The sequence below is a fragment of the Periplaneta americana genome, chromosome 11 (assembly GCF_040183065.1).
Source record: "Periplaneta americana isolate PAMFEO1 chromosome 11, P.americana_PAMFEO1_priV1, whole genome shotgun sequence".
NCBI lineage: Eukaryota > Metazoa > Arthropoda > Insecta > Blattodea > Blattidae > Periplaneta > Periplaneta americana.
Genome location: NC_091127.1, coordinates 125,842,793 through 125,863,098, shown reverse-complemented (window position 1 = coordinate 125,863,098; position 20,306 = coordinate 125,842,793). Strand labels below are relative to the sequence as shown.

Genomic DNA, 20,306 nt, shown 5'->3' with positions numbered 1-20,306 from the left:
ATCTGTCCTGAAAGTCTCATATGATCTTCGTTCTTTTGCCTACATACCTCACACTGTATTGATGGTCAGTCTAGCAGATTCAGCTGTTCCTAATGATCCCAACAAGTAGAATATCCTTCACACCCCATTTCTTTTTCACCTGAAGATGAAGACAGAGCCAATCTTCAAGATGATTCCTTAGTTATTAAGAGCAATGGAAAAAATTCAATCTATACTTCTTCTAAACAGTGCATAATTGATTTCCCCTCATTCAGATCAACGATGCAAGACATGGGTTAAGTGGGTTCACATGTCAAATTTCAAATAGCCGAATATGACAAATGCAGTCATTAAATTTTTTTCTTGCTTCAAACTGTTTAAAGAAAAACAGCTGAACATTTTAAGCACAAGAAAAACGTAATAAGTACACTCATCAAAAAATACTTAGGAATATTGGTTCATTTCTGCAGTAATATCTCCAAGAAACTGGATTACAGAATCATGAACAATTTAATTTTGTTTATAAACAACATAATTTATTCATTATTCTTTTCACTGTCTTATAATCTTCATCACCATCATCAATATTGTGAGTTGACAAACTCCAGGAAAACGAAACCAAGATCAAGAATCAACAGAAAAATTATACATAAAAGAAAGTGGAGGAATTACCAGCACCACTGGTTGAAAATTAACCCTGGCTGGAATATGAACAATTAATTTTCTTTAAAAAACGCAGTTTTCTGTCAAAACAAGCATTCTATAACGTTCTATTCTAAATTACAAAATAATTTAATTGAATCAGGTTCCAAAACTGGAAAAGAGCTACTAAAAATTGAAATAACATGAGAAACCAGAATGCCACAGACAAGCAGTCTTAAAACTGGGATCAATGAAGACTAATGTAAATGATTTCCATCAATTTCCCAATTATAAAAAAATCGAGATAGAGGGGAACAGGTTACCTTTGATGAAGCTACTATCTCCTCTGAAATTTCTCGTTACCCAAGGACTTGCAAGTCAAGCAACTTTCCTATTGTGGTATGAAGATTCCTCTATTTTGAAGTAGTAATAGGACCACATTATTTAAATAGTACTGCCATGAAACTTGGAATGAGATAGTGAAGATCCTGAACCATCATTCTTTGATTTCTCAGATTGTTCAAACCAAATGCTATAAGATTATGGTGGACGAAACTGGATTTTCCATCCGAAAGCAAGTGTATATCTGCTTCAGGATAGTAGTTGATGATTTAAAAATAAGAGAATTATTCCTTGGGTTCCATTTGGCAACAAATACAAAGTTTGAGACACTATTCTGTCCATGGATGTCCTTTGCAGTTTCAACTTACTGGTCACTGACCACAGAGATCAATGTTTCGACAGAGTTCAGGACATGGCAGGAGCCCTAAGTAGCATACATACCAGAAAATTTTAAATTATGTTTTATTTAACGATGCTCGTAACTGCCGAGGCTGGGATGGGAATCCTGGGAAACGAGACTGTGGATCTAATGCCTGGCATTAGAAAACAATAACATAATTTTATGAATCTGGTCATAATGCGAACATTAACGTGATAAATGCAGAACAATTTCTCATCAGAGCGAAAACTGAGTTTCAGAAGCTCAGTGAACCCATTAAAGATGATGTTAATAAAGAAAGGGTAATATTACATCAAGACATGCCTTTAGACGTCTTGAAAACGAGGAATAAGAGCATTGTCAGTGTGGTATTTATGGTTAATGTTCTTCAGAAAAATCCACAAATGAAGATCATGGTTGTGTTCAGCCAGGACAGCACTACCTCAGCTATTAATTTTTTATGAGTGGCAGCAGCTATGAGGGGCTTAACTACCAGATTCCAAAATGTCCGCTGTGTTTACAAATAATTACACCCTTGTTCCTTTGCTGAATGAGCAGTGAAAGTGCAGCAAAAAAAAAAAAATTTTGCTACGAATATTGGTGAATCTTGTTACAGCATTACCGAAGTGCTGTCAGTCAGCAAGGCATTCAATGTTTTTGCTGCCTTAGTTCTGTTCCAGCTGAACGCAACTCATGATTCCAGTTACTGAAGTTCGTTCAACTCCTATTATGATCCAGCAGAATGGTCATTTTCTAATCTGAGAAGACTGACAACCTACACAAATTCAACAATGACTGAGAAATGCCTAAACCACCTTGCAATCCTGAACATTCATCACAAGGACACCAACTCCTTGACATGGACTCTGCAGCTAATTACTTCATATTTAGGGTAGAGATAAGATGTGTGATTGGAAAGTTTTAAGGCAGGAGCTGCCACTGCTCAAAAGGAGAGGGTAGGTTTGTTCGCAGGTGTGAAAGAGAAAGCTTGTTTTGTCGAAACTCCTGAAAAGATCACCGCGATTTCTTTTGTTCAGTAGAAAGTGGCCGCCTAGTGAGTGAAGATGTGTTTTCAATTCTCAGCAGATTTATAGATTTTTCGCAAATGGATGAAAAATCGGAACGAATTTGTGTCAAATTTTATTTTAAAACCAGGAAATCAGCTTTGGAGACTTATGAACTCTTAAAACAGCTTTCAGAGATAAATGTCTGAGTCGGTCAAATGTTTTTATCTGGTTCAAGATTCAAAGATGACCACAAATCAGTCGAAGATGATTCCTGGTCCGGCCATAGGGAAATGGCTGATGAATTAACACGTTGACTGCTGCTTGAACCGTATATACGTCTCACAGCACGTATAGGGACGTACATACGCGTCAAGTGGCAGTCAACGTGTTAAATTTAAGTTTCTACGTGGTTCAGTCAATTTTAACTGAAGATTTGAATATGCACAGAGTATCCACTAAATTCATTCCAAAACTGATTAATCGAGCTGAAAATGACCCAAATATGTTAAGTAGGGTAATTACAGGTGACGAATAACGAATGATGGGGTTTATGGATATGACCTAGAAACAAAGACACAATCATCGCAGTGGAAGAGTTCAGGTTCGCCGCAACCAAAAAAAGCGTGACAAAGTTGGTCAAATGTGGTTTTTTCGATTCTATGGGTATTGTGCATCATGAATATGCCTCTAGGAGGCAGACAGTCAACCATGAATACTATAGAAGTGTTCTTGAGCATTTGTGCGAAAATGTGCTGAAGAAAAGGCCTGCACTCTGGCGAGACAAGAATTGAGTCCTCCACCACGACAATGGACTGGGTCATTTTGCGTTCTCAATCAGAGAATTTTTGGCCAAATTCCTGTGCTTCTGCAACCCCTCTATTCCCGACATAGCTCCTGCCGATTACTACCCGTTACCTGAAATTTTCGCTGAATTGAAGATATCCAGGCAAACACAGAGAAGGTTCTTAACTCTCAAGGAAGAAAATTTTCAGGAATGCTTTCAAAAGTGGAAACACCTTTGGAGGAGATCCATCACAATAGCCTGTAAGTACTGCCATTTTGAAATTACAAGCCCAGTCTTAAGACTTTCCAATCTCACCTCATATGTAATTCAACTCCCACTATAACAATGTAAACTTAATTTCATTTGTGACAAATATGCCTATACTTTAAACATTTCTATACTTTATTATATCAACATAGGCCTGCAGTAGTATAATAATTATCAAGCAATTAAAATAAATGGAAAAATGTATTTATCTATTTATTTCATTGGGTGTTTCCTATTAACAAAATGATGATGGCAAAGACTCTCTGCTCGGGAATGAAAACTAAGCCTACGAAAATGAATAGAATCGAGCTCACCTGGTCCCTCCCCCCAATATTTTTAGGTTGGCACCTCTGCTTTATTCAATATTTCATACATACATAAAATAAAACACCTTTCTTAAGTAAATGAATAATTAATCATGAAAAGTTTGTAACATTGATACAAGAACAAAGGATTCAATGTTCATCTATAAATCTATTTTCGCCTTCTATTATCATTCATTTAGATATTTAAGAAGTTGTAAATAAAGTTGTCATTACTAATCTGTTGGAGGAAAAAAAGGATTAAAATAGTGTTTGTTAAGATAGCTGACTAAAAATAAAATGAAGAAATATTCCGCAATCAGAATCTAGTATAAATAGTCATTATAGAGCTATTACTCCAGAAATCTGATTCACTGACAAGAATTTAAGATTACATGCAATCTTGTAGCAATATTATGCTTATTTGGAATTTTAAAAATCTTGCTGCAATGAAAACAAACCTCATAGCCGAGACCCATTAACCTTCTTGTCACGTTAAGTTAATCCACAGTTTACACCCCATATTAATTATAGCATGCTGCAAGAGTTCAGAGAGAAGTGGACATTCAAACAACAATCTATACCCCACAGCTACAACATATTTCTTATGGAGTGGTACCTTTGGAATGCTGTTTGTCTTTACTTTTCTGAGATAGAAAACCTCACTATTTATCCCTAAGATTTTCTGATGAGCGTATAAATTTAACAGCATACTGTCTTCTCTATTCAGCAGAATCTCTTAATTTGTTACTGTAACACAATAATCATTGCAACTAATATATTCTGTGACAAATACAAATCAACAATACAAACTTAACTAGAGATCACAAAACTTAAGAACAGATTCAACAAAACAATGTGTTAGTATAATTTTTAACTGATATTATCTTTTACCACTTTCAGCCCAGAGTCATTTCAATATCTACGTTATCGAGTGCCAGAGAGTTTCAATGGGTTAGGAAAAAAACATATTTTTGGTTTAAAAAGGTAAGTGTTAAGATTTACCTTCCACAAATACAGATTGTTTTATTGTGTTGAGAAATATTGGTTCTTACACATAATTTAAATGGAGTAAAGCCATTACAAAGTTTGACACATTATTTTCAATTTCTGCTTCTACAAACATAACAAATTCATGTTACAGACCCTTCTTATATCAATTTATATTGTTTTCCACACACAGACGAGGACTAGATTACAATATTGTAAATGCTATGAATTAGCTGCAGTAAATGGTTATGTACTTCTGTACGAATCTTATCAGTGTGGATTTTTATGTCTGCACACAACTTTTATGTAAATGAAGCTCATAATCTGTATCTACAATTTCACAAAATTCTACATTATTTATGTAGACTATTCACAATGCACATATTTATACTCTTATCCGGACTTATTTATTTCAACTGTGCTATGCTATCAACTAATTAACTGGTTATTTAATAACAGTGTATCACCTACATGGTTATCTACCATCAGCAGAATTGATAGCAAGATGACATTTGGTAAGATGAATCCGAGGATGTCATGGGACTATCTGACACTTGGCTTACAGATGGGAAAAAATCTCAGAAAACCCCAACCAGACAATATGCCCAAGTGGGATTCAAGCTCACATCTGACCTAGCTTACCGTAATTTGGAAGATCGATCTTTCCCAAAGCATTTATCCATATTCTTGGACGAAGTTTTAAATTGGTGTATTTCCAGTTATGAAAGACAACTAAGACAAAGACCAAGAAGTGATGAGCTGCAGTACTCATTCTAGAAGACACTACATTTTTAATATCATAAGCTAGATGCATCTATTTTGTAGTCTTATAGTAGCAATCCACAACCAGTGATTAGTGAAGAGTTCATGACAATAATGCACTTTGTTTTTATACAGCAATTAACTGCCACTCTAATTTTGTTTTTATTTCCTACAACTCATTGCATAATGGGATCATATTCCATGGTAACATTACCACAACTGGACAGAAAATGTTAAGAATTTAAATATTTGTAGTTATATATAAATTACTGTAGCCAGTCCTACGATGAAAGTGAAAATATTACTGTGAAATAAAGTAAAATTAAGCAACCCTCTAAATTTGAAACATATTTTACTTCTTTTTATTGAGCAAACCTCTAAATTTGAAACATATTTTACTTCTTTTTTTACAGAAAAAAACAAAGTTCAGTATCAATTTTTTTTAAATACATACCTGGACATGATCTGTTTCTCTGGTTCGTAATATACCACAGCTTCTGATTTATCTATTAGTTGTTTCTGCAGACCTTTTTTCACATCTTGAACTTTTTTCCCCTTGTATTCTCCAACCAACATGACCTGTAGACCGCAACACATTCTTAAAACAATTCAGGGTAGAAATTTTAACTATCACAAAATAAAGTTTCCTAAAATGATTTAGTTAGTTTCCAAACACTCCAGACAGTTAAAGGCCTCGGCTAGATTTTCAGTCTTATAGCAATGAATTCATTTTCTGAGGTGGGACATACATAAAACGAAAAATTAAATACCCTTAGGCCCGGTTTCTTCAACCTTTGTTAAATTATAACAGTGTGTTATTCCATTTTAACTGTAAACTTAACAGTTGAAGCATTTCTTCAACTGCTGTTAGTACTAACAGGCTGTTAAAACCTATGTTAATTTAAGTGCCCAATTTCATGCAGTTAAATCATTTAACTCTCTGTTAGCATAGAATTATCCAATATGGCTGGTGCGTTAGATGCTGAACTTATATATCTGGATTATTTAGAAAATGATATCCATGAATACATAAACAGAGGGGTTGATTTTTGAGATTTGACAGAACAAAAGTTCATATAAAGGTATATGCTATTTACTGCCAAGCCTCACTTTTTGCTTTCAAGTTAGATCCGTTTGTTTGTTTATTCTCATTAATTGGTTTATACTGTGAAATAATTTCCAGCAGAAAGTTTCTTTCGAACGAAGAGAAATAATTAGTCCCATGATTTCTTTTTGTTGCAGTGTTTTCCATTTCATAACAGCAATACCAATACGCCGCTCCACGCTATTGTGATACAGACGAAGAAAGAAGCAGAAATCAAATCTGAGAGAATAGAAATAATTCTATCCTCTCTGAATCAAACAACAGAAACAAGTGAGAATTGCAACTGTCAGAGTTCAGAAAACAGAAGTGAGCCTATACTTGGTTATAGGTTACGGTTAAACTTCAGAATCTCTGGTCCTAACAGAGAGTTAACAAACAGAATGTTAAAATGTGAAATGTAAAGTTGAAGAAACGCAATATTTTTAACAGCAATTCATACTTTTAACTTACAGTTAATTAACGTTAAATGTTAGGTGCATTTTAACAAAGGTTGAAGAAACCGGGCCTTAGTGACATGGTAATGAGAAGCTGTTGACTACAAATATTCTCATGTTGTTTCCATTTTCAGAATCAAAGAACACAATAATTATTATTGTCTTTTAAATATCTTGCATGTAAGTTATGGCCAAATATTTGTCAAGTGATATTCCCAAAACTTGACCTCCTCCATATTAAATTCCTGGCTATGGCACTGCAACTTCTTAGATTTACAAAGTTAGAATAATAATACTTACACCATCATAGAATCCCTTCAAGTAGGCCATATCTTTAGCTTCTTGCAACTTATCCCTGTCATTCTGACTCTGAATTTTCAATTTATCGTAAAGAGTCACTGCTGTCAGAGTTCCGTATTCTGGCACATCAATGATTGGAACCTGCAGGAAGTAGAAAACATGTATCTTCATGTTCTATTGAGAACGAAACAATATCTGAAATCGAAAGTCAATACTTCTCCTAAACTTTCGCTCCCTATAGCTTAACTCCACTCTATTATTATGTGTCTGTATGACTCACGTACACCCCTCCTTGCCACATTACTATTTTCCCATTTTAGAGTTTGCCAAGATCTAGGGTCTTAACAATGAATGTAAAAAATTATTTACAGTTTTGACATGAAGTGCGTCCACCTTTCATGTGAATTACAAGTAATCTACAGATATATTTTTAACGCGAATTTTAGTGAATTTCAGCAGTTTCTGCAAACTGTTACCAAGAAAGACGTCCGTTTTTTATATATAAATAAGACATTACAAATGTAATTTTCATCACCACTGCTACAGAGCACGATTGTTCATTTAGGCTTTTCTTGATTCAGACAGGCAAAGATTTTGGCTTGGTCCTTACATTGTACTTGTAGATCCACTGTTCTTATGAAACAAGAGGTGGATAATAGTGACATCTGCAAAACTTTTATTACCATTATACCCAGTTGTGTATTTCCAAACAAAAAAAGTGTCCTAGCTCTGGGATTTCGGTAGTAGTTGCCTTCATTGTCGTCGTCGTCGTCGTCGTCATCATCGTCATCGTCATCGTCATCATCATCATCATCATCATCATCGGCATTTCCGCAGGAATACTTATGGAATATCAGACGAAAATACATAGATTTGAATCCAGATAAAGAGGTTGCTCGGTCTTTGGAGTAGACCTCACTATGAAATTGTTTAAATATTAATAAAATATTTATTTTTATAAACGCAAAATTTGACGATAGTAATGCAATTTGAGTACCAATTAATAGTCGTAACAATATATAATTTGAAGGACGAGATCTGAAGAAATGGACATGAGGTGCCAGAAACAAACAGATTAAATTATGAAAATACAATCATGAGGAAAAAGAATGGTCAACACGAAAATAAAATAAAAGTAAGGAAAAGGTTGAAGATCATTGGCACAGATTAATACTGACCAGCCCAGTTAAACTGAGGTCAAGAAAGCGAGACAGAACCAGGAAATGAAAAACAAGATGAAGAACATACTGAGATCCACAATCCATAAGAAGTGAACATATGTGAAGAAAACAGATAAGAGCAGCTTAAGTGCAACAAGTGTAAAGTAGTCTAGTGTGTCACGACTAAAAATTCAAGTGATTCAGGAAGTTAATTAGCTTAGGGGGAAAGAAGGTCAGTGTCAAGAGGGAAATGAAAGTGTTTCTGCGAGTGCAAGGATTGAAATGGGGAGAAGTGAAGAGAAGAAAAAGGAAGACGAGTTTATAACAGAATAGGGTGAAGTGGATGTTTCTGGTCCAGAGATAGTTAAGAATATAATAAGTAAAATAAATAATAAATTACAAGAATATAGTAGGAACTTAAGTGAAACTATAGAGATAATGAAAATAAGCGAGGAGTATGGTGGGGAAGACTAGCTAGAATAGCAAAGCATAGTATGTAGGAAATAAGTGAGCTCAGAAAATGGAATGCACATTAGACATAATAATGAACATATTGGATAATGGCGTAGTAAGGTTTAGTAACGAACTGGAAATTAAGAAATAAATTGTAGAAGTGTCAATTTTGAATGAAGTCATTACACTGTAAAAGGAAGAGTATGAAAGAATTTAGATCGGAACAGAAACGAGAGATTATAGTACATAGTGAATGAGTTTAAGGGAATGAGAAGGATACAGTAATGAGAGAATGTAAGTATGAGGTATGAATCTACATTATTGTAAGAGCATCACAAAAAAAAAAAAAAAAGAGAGAGAGAGATCTCTATAATAGGTAATAGTGGCATTGGATACAAAATTGTGATGTCCACTTTACATAAATGTAATTGATGATATGAAATGTATCATATCATATATAATTTAAAAACAGTCCTATAGTACCTAATAATATTAATAATAAATGTCCAGCTGTATATAAAAATCATAAAAGTGCCCTGGCGCTGCCAGTCCTCGAAAAATAGTACCTACCAGACCTGAAATACACCCCTAGATATACTCATCTCAAAAAATAATTTTGCTGACTTTGCTTATTTTGTTATTACAAAGTAACAATGAAAAATTATAGAGATTAAACAAATATACGAAACAAGTGTGCCATAACAGAACACTTCTAAAGATTTCTTTAATTAAAAATAATGTATTACCGCGAAAATATAATACTTCATTCAATATACTCTAAAAAATCCATCCTTATAATTTTTTCTATACCACAAATTCCACTTTGTACACACTGGGATTTGGATATGTCTCTGACAAGAAAAACTGATGCTCTAGTTATTCAAGTGAATCATATCATATTATTCATTTATTAACTTTAATTTATAATCAATTCCTACATTACTTATTAACGTTTTTTCATATGCTACCTTCTGAATTGAGTTACTTGAAATATCTTCTTCCTAATCGATATATCAGTATTCTTTGCAAATTATGATTTGCTCTTAATATAAAGATTTTATACTACACATTAAAAGAGAAAAAAATAAGAATACAAATACTTCCAAGTAAACTGTTGGCGGACACTTCTGTGTAAAAGAAGGATCAAATATCTACAGATATTAATAAAACTTACATAAGACAATACATGAAGGATCTCACTGCATATATCTTGACAGTAGCAACACAAGATTTGATACCTGAATGAGTAATAATTATCGAATAAATGAACAAGAGAAACTTCTCTCTTTCTGGTAAACAAACCAATGAAATTGTGATCAAAATGCAGATAAAATCAGAGGTTTCTCTTACAGGCTCGAAGGGCAGGACCATCTCATCCTGGATCCCATACTTCTCCCTGAAAGGCTGTTTTTTCTTGAGGTCTACGAGAGCTGCATAGTCGTCTGGTGAATCTGATGGGACACTTGTTACCACTCCTGTGCCCTTTTCCTCCTTGATGGTCAACATGGGCAAGGTATAGATCGTTTTGTAAGATGTGAGAGGAGCCTTCAATGCAACTCCCAGAATATCCTACAACAGAAGCAATAAACGGCAGTGATAGGATCGTCATGCAATTACAGCAATAAGTATGTGGAAAAGGAGAGAAAGGAGGGGTATTGTTAAGAGAGAGTTAAAATTTTAAGCACAAACAAAGCAAAATATCTTAGTATTATTTTCTATGATAAATTAACGTGGAAATATCACATAAATTAGATAACAGAAAAGAAGAGAAATAGCTCTCCTTCCTCAAAAGGTTAGCAGGGAAAAAAATATGGATGTTCATTGGAAACCATCAACAACTACAGACTATAAGACATACCGCATTTACTCGCGTAACTTCTCCTCTTTTCTTTCAAGATTTAGGAGTGAAAATTTGAGGAGAGGAACTTATGTGACGACTATAAAAATATGAGGAGTAAACTGGTCATAAATAACATCAAACAAATAGTTACTGTTGAAAATCTAATGTAATAAGCTTAAATAATTTTAGTACTAAATAACTATAATCGGTGACAATTTTGGTAATTAATTAAGAGATTTATTAAAGTTTTCCGATTTTTTTCGTCCTGTATGCTGTGTCTTGGTTACATTGCCCGATCTTGTGACTGACTTCAGACTCATCCCTGCCAACTTTCTCCCCATAGTTGAGTTTAACACACTGTCACTGTGACATAATAACACAGTAGCCTATGCACAATGATATCTAACCGTAGTCTGACTGACTGACTGACCAAAAATCAACAGATACGCAGGTGATGGAGATTGCAGGTACCGTTAAGTCTTTATAGAAGGTGATGGGTTCGACCTTGAATTTTCTATGAATTCCGTTGTGCTGTATTTGTAATCTTCACAAGAGTGTCCAAAGTTATAACAGAAAAATTGTAGGCCTAGGTAATCCACATTGTATCAGAGGAGGAAATTTCGCAAAAAAATAATTAAAAAAATTATGTATGAAAAATCTAGCGAGGGGAAATTACGCGAGGGGGAAAATTATACGAGTAAATACAGTATGTCAAATCTGTGATTAAGTATTGTGGGGGTTGACTGCTGTGGAATAACAGTTAACATACTAGACCATGACACGAGCACGCCCAGCTTCAAATCCTAGTTGGGACAAGTTAACTGGTTGACGTTTTTTCCGAGGTTTTCAACCTCAACCAATTGAAGCAGAATTGCTGGGTAACTTCCATGTTGGACCTTGGACTCATTTCGCCTATATTTATTTATTTTTTAGCGAGTTATTTTACGACGTTTTAACAACTGCTCTAGCGTCTGAGTGAGATGGTGATAATGCTAGTGAAATGAGTTCTGGGTCCAGGACTGAACGTTACCCAGCATTTGCCCTTAATGAGTTAAGGGAAAACACCGAAAAACCTCAACCAGGTCACCTCGTCCCAACCAGGACTTTCACGGTCAGGCATGCTAACCATTACTCCACAGCAATGGACAACTCTCCTTTATTAATTTCAACTTCATGCATCATCTTCAATAATTTCAGATCGACCAGGAGATCCAGCACACATAGTGTCATGATTTGCCAACAGGTGTCATCTGTCTGGGGGAGCTGCATAGATTCCAGAGAGGCATAGGAGCTTCCACTTTCACAGTGGACTATGGCACACCAGGCCACCCGTCTGATAGTTCCCTTGGACAGATGGCACCATGGTGAATCACAACATATACAGTGCAATGCAGCAGGACGTAGTACGCGATTTGCGAACAGATGCCATCAATCAGAGGAGGCTGGGTATATAGTACGAAATATGAAAGTACTTAACTATTACTGAGTCTTATGTCAGTGTCAGTCCGCCACCGAAATATATCAGCCTGGTCATAGGACTGCATAGGTCAGTATGTAATAATGAAACTTATTACGTTAATAAGAATCAATGAAAATGTTTACAGTGAAGCAAAAGATAAAGTTCAACATATTTGTGTTTGTTTTTGAACACCTGTAATTAAAGTTTATTTTAGTGTTGACTCCATGAACTTTGATATTACATTATTTAGAATATAAATTGTTTTTGATCTGCATTGGCAACAAATAATTTCGCAGTGTCTAAAAACAAATAGTTGTAATTGGAAAATAATTTCACAGGTTATTAAAAGACAAATTGGTACACTTGAGCAGCTGTGCTGCCCCAAACATATCTAGTTGCTAACTGGCTATTTCGGAAGTTTTAGGGACTGAATTAGCTGTTCTTCCATTTGGCTGACGTCACTTTCTGCTGCCTACTTAGTGATCTACATGGCTGTTTCTGTTTGGCTTGTGTGCATCAATAATACTCCTATATAGATGTGATAGTTTTAGATGTCTCATTTAAAACTGTAGGTCGTTACTTCTCTTTGTAACTTACTTACAGATTCCCCCTCATATTTTCATTTTTGTTTATCTTATTCAAAAGTTCCACTGTTTTGGAATTGCCAGTTATTTGGGTGCCAGATACAAGGGATTCCACTGTGGCGGCAGCGGCGGCGGCAGCAGCAGCAGCAGCAGTATTATTATTATTATTATTATTATTATTATTATTATTATCAATGATGGTGACAAATACTGAAATGGAGACTTACGTCAAATGAGGGAGGAAAACAGGAAAACCATCCAAAAAAATCATCAAGCTTGGCTTTGTCCACCACAAATACGATTCACCATCATCGGGATTTGAACCTGAATATGCAGCGAGTTATTTTCAATAAAACTACTTTGGGATAAAAAGTTTTTACTGTAAATCTTTATATAACATCAATTCTCGAAAAGTAACACAATCACACATAAAAAGACTAATGTGAACTGATGCTTTCAGCCTTTTATCATTATGCGATGTGGTGCATTGGACTACAAAATTTGGAACAAATATCCGAACTTTTTTTTGTTTCTTCTTTATCAACTCTGTGAATGTACAAGGAAAGAGACTATCACTTCAGAAATGTCTGTATGTACTCAAATGATTCAGATTATAAAGTTTAACTCATAAATGTACATGTTTTCTGTATATTACATTCCTCTATCACAGATGCTCCCATCTTGTAAATGAGTCCATCAGATAAAATTATGGGAATGTACACGAATGCAACCAACTAAGAACAATAAAATTATCAGGATAAAAAGAAGTGCATCCAACAGAGAACAATCACTGATTACCTGTCCTGTGAGTTCCAACACCACGTCCAGTTTTCCTTCCTCTTTTGTAAAACTCTGGTATGCCATGTTACGTGCAGAGCGCCTTGTACATATGAACACCTCTCCACTACCAGTAATCGTCCTGAAAGCTATGTATCTGAGGTCAGGGTGGACCCAGCAGTTTGTCTGCCCATACATCGTTTCTGGACGGAGTGTGGCAGCAACCAGGAAGACAGACTGGCCTTTCAGTGAGCTGCAGAAGAATAATCAACACACTGTAAGTATTATAACATACTTGAACACGTTTGCATCCTTTGACTTCTAATGAGATAATTTATGCAAACGGAAATTTCAAGTCAATTTTGAAATGAACAGTACTAAAATTCCTGAGTTTTGAAAAGTAAGAAGTCACTTTTTTTTTTTTTAAGATTTATTTTGGAAGACAAATACAATATTACATTTCATAAAATGTATGTTGAGAATAAGATGCTTAGGAAAATATTTGGGGCTAAGACGGATGAAGTTACAGGAGAATGGAGAAAGTTTCACAATGCAGAACTGCATGCATTTTATTCTTCACCTGACATAATTAGGAACATTAAATTCAAACGTCTGAGATGGGCAGGACATGTAGCACATATGGGTGAATCCAGGAATATTTATAGTGTTAGCTGGGAAGACTGAGGGGAAAAAGGCCTTTGAGGAGGCCGAGATGTAGATGGGAGAATAATATTAAAATAGATTTAAGGGAGGTGGGATATGATGATAGAGACTGGATTAATCTTGCTCAGGACAGGGACCAATGGCGGACTTATGTGAGGGCAACAATGAACCTTCAGGTTCTCTAAAAGCCATAAGTAAATGTCTAAAACTCGCCTTCTTTTTTCCTATAATCCTATCTCACTTCCATTTCCTTAACCACATTCTTCTTATATTTCTGAAAAGAAGTTAAAATAATTTAAGTTTCCTTATGTCACATGTGTTCGCAATTTTTATGTAGCAGACTGAGTTCATGGTTGGCATTACATACTCATTAGAGACAATTAAAAACTTAAATTTAATTATGTTATATACGTGTTAATCTGTGGAAGAAAGGAAGGAATGAAGACAAACAGGAAGGAACAGAAAGAAGAAAATAAGCAAGAAAAGAAAGGAAAAAGAAAGGAATTGGATGCTTTAAAGTAGAAGGGTGCAAAGTGCCAAAATGAAACATTGGAGATAAGATAAAAAATGTAGCTATAAGAATAATTGTACATATATTTGTGTCATGTTTTTTTTACTGATAGAAAACAGCAATAGTACAGTGTTTACTCATTAATAATAGTGGTATGTAAAGACATTATTTCTCCATATTTAATTATACAACACAGATTGTGAAAAGGGTAAAGTAATGGGTACAGTTGCAGTAGAATGGTGCAAAGTCCAATACCTATTTTTTCCTATTCTGGAGCAATTTTTACTCACAGATCTGCCTGTAGAACTGCCTATGCTCCTCATTTGGAAGATAGGGAGTCATTGCTAATAGATTCCCCTTCTTTTCTTCAGTAATTTCCCTATTTTATGCTTTAACTTGAAACAATGCTGACTGCACATCTTTCATTTTTTTTAAGCACTTTAATGGTATGCACTGCTTCATTTTCATGGGACTATTTCACAGAAACACTACCTGCTTTACATCATCATACTGAATGCAACATGCCTTAGAAATATTCAAGTTCTTGATAGAAATTTGTTGATCAGCAACATCTTGCTTATTAAGGAAATATGACTCTAGCATTGAAACGGTTTGAAATGGTTTTACAACTTTAGAGTCTTGTACGATTTTAAGCAGGTCACTAGGAATGAAGGCTTTTGTCATTTTCTGTCGTTTTTCAATCAAAGCGAAATCAGAATCGCATTGCAAGAAACTGTGGCCGCTGAGAAGGAAACGTTCTATGTGCTCAAATAAACCAATGGCAACTAAAAAGAGACACATGAAAACCATTACACAATTTTTGTTTTCAGCTGCACAGTTATCAGAGTCTTCTTGTTCGTTACATCCATATTCATCAGTTTTAGTACACACGAGGCAATTTCATTGGGACCTCTACTCGCGATGCTTTCATCCCACATACACATATAAGACTGCATTGTATCACATACACAAACTCCAAAGTTATAACGTGAAAGCTGACATCTGTAAAACATTTCGCTGTGTGTAAGTTTGGGCACAAACATGACCTGTTGAAGATCCATTGCATTCTATGATGCAGCTCAACAGGGCGCTTACCAGCTGAAACTGCATGGTGCTGGCAACGTAACATCTAAATATCTCGCTTAAGAAACACAAGTGGATGTAGCCTCTTTCATACATCATCGTCCGAGGTACATTGCACTTTTCTGCATAATAATTTCGTTTTCTATGATTTTGGCACTTTGCACCTTTCTACTTTAAAGTATCCAATTAATAAGATACAGAAAAAAATGAAAATTAAAAGAAAATGCAAATAAAAAAAGGTGGGAGGATAGAAAAGAAAACTAATGAAAGAGAAATCATGGAGAAAGAGAGGAACAAAGAGAAATGGAGGAATGAACAAGCAAAATGAAAACGAAAAACTTATTTTTTCTTTTGTATAACTCAAAATTTCAACAGACTACCAACTACAGTAGAATTCCTCTTATCCAAAGGGACCAACCTAGTTCCAGATACGAGATTTTGCTGGATAATTGAACAAATACTGGTATAAATGTAATCTTCATCTTACGATGTTTGGTGACGTATACACATCCGTTGATGTGACATATTAATGAATTTAAATACTCTATAACAGAGTCGCCAGTATGAGAGGATAATTCCAAGCTTTTGGCGTGAGACGAACTCGATAGCTCAGTGGTAGAGCTCCTGACCGGAGAACAGGAAGTGGCAAGTTCGATTCCCGCTCGAGGTTGTGAAATTTTTCTTTCATACCATGGCATGATTGTGACTATAATAGTATTTAAATTCACAAATACTGGTACATATAAAAAACAAAAGTTTGTATTTCATGGTGCAAAATGTTCAAACTGCAGCCATGTGAAGCTTATTTCTCTATCATTTGCTCATAACTGAATAAACATAAAAACTGTGTGGATTTTCCTTTTTACAACACATCACACAACACAAATAATACACTAATTTTAGGTTCGAATATTCACTGAAAACGAAAGTTCATGCGAACTTCCTAATGTGGCAAAACTGACAGCCCAGACTGTGGCAATGTGGCAGATTTCAACTTTTTTTTTCGCCCAACCAAAAGTGCCGTTGTTTTGGTATTGCCAGTTATTTGGTTGGCATTTTACTGTATTACTTTTTACATATTTACTGTGTCACAAAAAAAAAGTATATTCTCCCGAAAATAGTGATGCTAACAAAGAAGAATGTCTGAAAATGAGAAATATAATGCAATGACATGAGGGCAAAGTCTGTTTACGTTTCGTTTTATTTAGAAAGTAATTCACGAAAGTCTGCCTGAAGAAACTGGAAAAATCCTGGAAGATCTGTAACAATAATTGCCAGTGGGGATCAAAGCTCTGATTTTTTTTACCATAAACATGCTTGACTACCACATTTGACCTTCAAAATATAAAGCCAAAACATTTAGCCCTTTGATCTATACATACACACCTCAGTGAAGGAGGAAAAGGTTCCAGGACTCTCATCTTGATGAGGGTGTATTCCTGAGGTCCCACTCCCTCTCCTGTGCTTCTGTCATGGTCCATACAAGGTTGATTGTCCTTTGGCGAGAACACAGTGTACCGTTTTCCAAACATTACTTTGTTTTTGGCTTTAAGCCGCAGGAATTGCCATCGTACAAATTGATCAAAAAATGGATTTGAGTCTGTTGTCATAAATGTACGTCGCCAGTCAACCTGTCCACATAACATAAAATTAAAAATTATATAATATACTATTATTGTTGTCAGTAATAGAACATGCAAGGATGGATTAAAACTTACAGAAACAATACGAGAATTGTATGATAATATAATATACCTAAGACATATAAGAATCAGCCAGCATTCAAGCACTGCATTAAATCTCAGACATTCTCATTCAAATGTAGGCCTATTAACAGACTAATTAAGCAAAATTTATGCAATAATTATATTAAATGCTTATTTTTAAAACACAATTATAAGTTGCAATTAAGCATTTTAACATCTGAAAAACCTGTTTTATTAAATCAGTAAAGACACCTGAAATTGTACGCATTTACTAATACTTGTGTATTTGGTATACTTTGTCATTCAGGGCAACCCCTATTTTAGGGAAAGTTTGTTTACATACATATATCATTACTTACTTACTTACAAATGGCTTTTAAGGAACCCGAAGGTTCATTGCCGCCCTCACATAAGCCCGCCATCGGTCCCTATCCTGTGCAAGATTAATCCAGTCTCTATCATCATATCCCACCTCCCTCAAATCCATTTTAATATTATCCTCCCATCTACGTCTCGGCCTCCCCAAAGGTCTTTTTCCCTCCGGTCTCCCAACTAACACTCTATATGCATTTCTAGATTCGCCCATACGTGCTACATGCCCTGCCCATCTCAAACGTCTGGATTTAATGTTCCTAATTATGTCTGGTGAAGAATACAATGCGTGCAGTTCTGCGTTGTGTAACTTTCTCCATATATACATACATCATTAATAAACTTAAAACAAAATTGTCCGAAAATGTAAACAAAGGCTATATAGCATTCAGTATGTTTATGCACACCATAAACAGAGTCATAATGAAGACATATACAATGTTTCTGTAACAAAGGCTGCATGCATGTATAACAGATTCGTGAAAATGTTTTTCTTCCATTAAGTATTGCTTTCTTATATGTTCTCTGAAACAGTTTCGCAGTTTGCTAAATAGTAACAACGTGTCTTTCGTATTTCCTGGGCTAGAGGGCCGTGGTCTGTCGGTGTTACAACCAAACGTTTCGTCCATTACTCCGGTGGACATCTTCAGTGGCGTTGTACACTTGTGCAGAGAGATCCGCTGTATCAGGAACTGGCATTGAGACTGGCAACATGTCGATATTTAAGGTGTGGGACTGTTGTTGCTTGTCACTGTCGCCGCGGTCTGCACCAGTGGCTTCGGTGTTCTGACTGTTTTGTCATAGTGTCTACTTGTCTGAGAAAGGGTTTGATGTGTGTGCTTCTGAGGGCCACTGAAGATGTCCACCGGAGTAGTGGACGAAATGTTTGGTTGTAACACCAATAGACCACAGCCCTCTAGCCCAGGAAATACGCATCCTTCAACACCGGCCGTGAAAGCCTACATTCTAAGATTAACGTGTCTTTCCTTTTACCTTAGTCATTGCTCGATTTCTTTGGAATAATATGCTTTTAGAGCAGACATGAAAGATAATCTAAGAACTCCATTTTGCATATTGTGGGGTGATACGCACAGTATTGACATTTTCTCAAGCTATACTCATTAAAATGGTAGTAGCAGGCACAGAGGCAGAGACAGGGTGGTCAATTTGGTTCTGGTTGCTGGAGTGGCTATTTTGGTATTAATGGTCGTCATTCTAGTCACAGTAGTCATGTGATGATGGTCATGGTGGTAGCAGTGATGATGATGACAATGATGACTGTGATGTTGGTGATCGTGTTGGTTAACAGCAGCAACATCTTATTAGGAGATTTACTACTGAAGAATATGCGAAATCAGACACTTAGAAATACCAGTAATAAAAGACTTTAAGTAATAGAAACAAATAATATCCAGAAAACTGAATATGGAAGCCAATTTATCATCATCATCATCATCATCATCATCATCATCATCATCATCATCATCTGTGGTCCTACAGCCCTTTTAGTTTAGCCTTGACCTCCTTAAGAATCTTCGCCCAATCCTCTCTATCCAACGCTTTCTGCCTCCATCTCCTAATTCCTGCCTTGACAAGATCATCTTGGACATCATCCAGCCATCGTAATTTGGACCTACCAACTCTTCTTTTACCACTTGGTTTCACATCTAGTAGTATTTAAGCCAATTTATACTGTTAAGAAAGTTACTAAAATTGTACAAAAATAATTTAACTTTTACATTAACTAAAAAATAGTAATTATGTAAATTAGTAATGTATCTAAATCTTTGGAACATAAAATAATATGTCGACCTATGCCCAAGGTTGCAGGTTCAATCCCGGGCCAGATTGATGGCATTTAAGTGTGCTTAAATGCGACAGGCTCATGTCAGTAGATTTTAGATTTACTGGCATGTAAAAGAACTCCTGCGGGACAAAATTCCTGCACATCCAGCGACACTGATAGAACCTCTGCAGTTGCGAGCGTCGTTAAATAAAACATTAAAAAAATAAATAAATAAAATAATATGCTTCTAACAAAGGAATTCCCATATATGGAACAATTTCTCCCTTACGAGACACACATTGATCTACATCATCTTATATTTACTGCTTTGTAATTTGAAGCTTTACAATAATCACAATATCACCATCAAAAAGAGCAAATCAATACTTAGTAGTAACACTCAGAAAAATAAATTAGCTAACTTTAGCACTAATTAAAAAAATAGTGTGTCTTTCCAAACAAAGAATCTCATTAACATAAAATGGTGTGACATAGCTGATTGAAGATAGGTATAAAACAAAGAGGGCACTCTTCTCGTTATTTCACAATTAAAAGAATTCCCTGAGGAGATATTTCACCCTCCCATATATAATGCAGTTTTTGAACATGCAGAGATGAA

The 20,306-nt window shown here is 35.3% G+C and overlaps 1 protein-coding gene across 1 annotated transcript in view; it reads right to left on the bottom strand.

The window, feature by feature from the left end:
* Positions 1-20,306, bottom strand: part of LeuRS (Leucyl-tRNA synthetase) — a 62,089-nt gene that overhangs the window by 37,134 nt on the left and 4,649 nt on the right. Inside the window, exons 5-9 of the mRNA XM_069840013.1 lie at positions 17,210-17,454; positions 13,588-13,819; positions 10,257-10,475; positions 7,294-7,434; positions 5,909-6,033 (exon numbers count right to left, since the gene is read on the bottom strand). Coding sequence (XP_069696114.1) covers positions 5,909-6,033; positions 7,294-7,434; positions 10,257-10,475; positions 13,588-13,819; positions 17,210-17,454 — 962 coding nt within the window. The remainder of the gene's footprint in view (positions 1-5,908; positions 6,034-7,293; positions 7,435-10,256; positions 10,476-13,587; positions 13,820-17,209; positions 17,455-20,306) is intronic.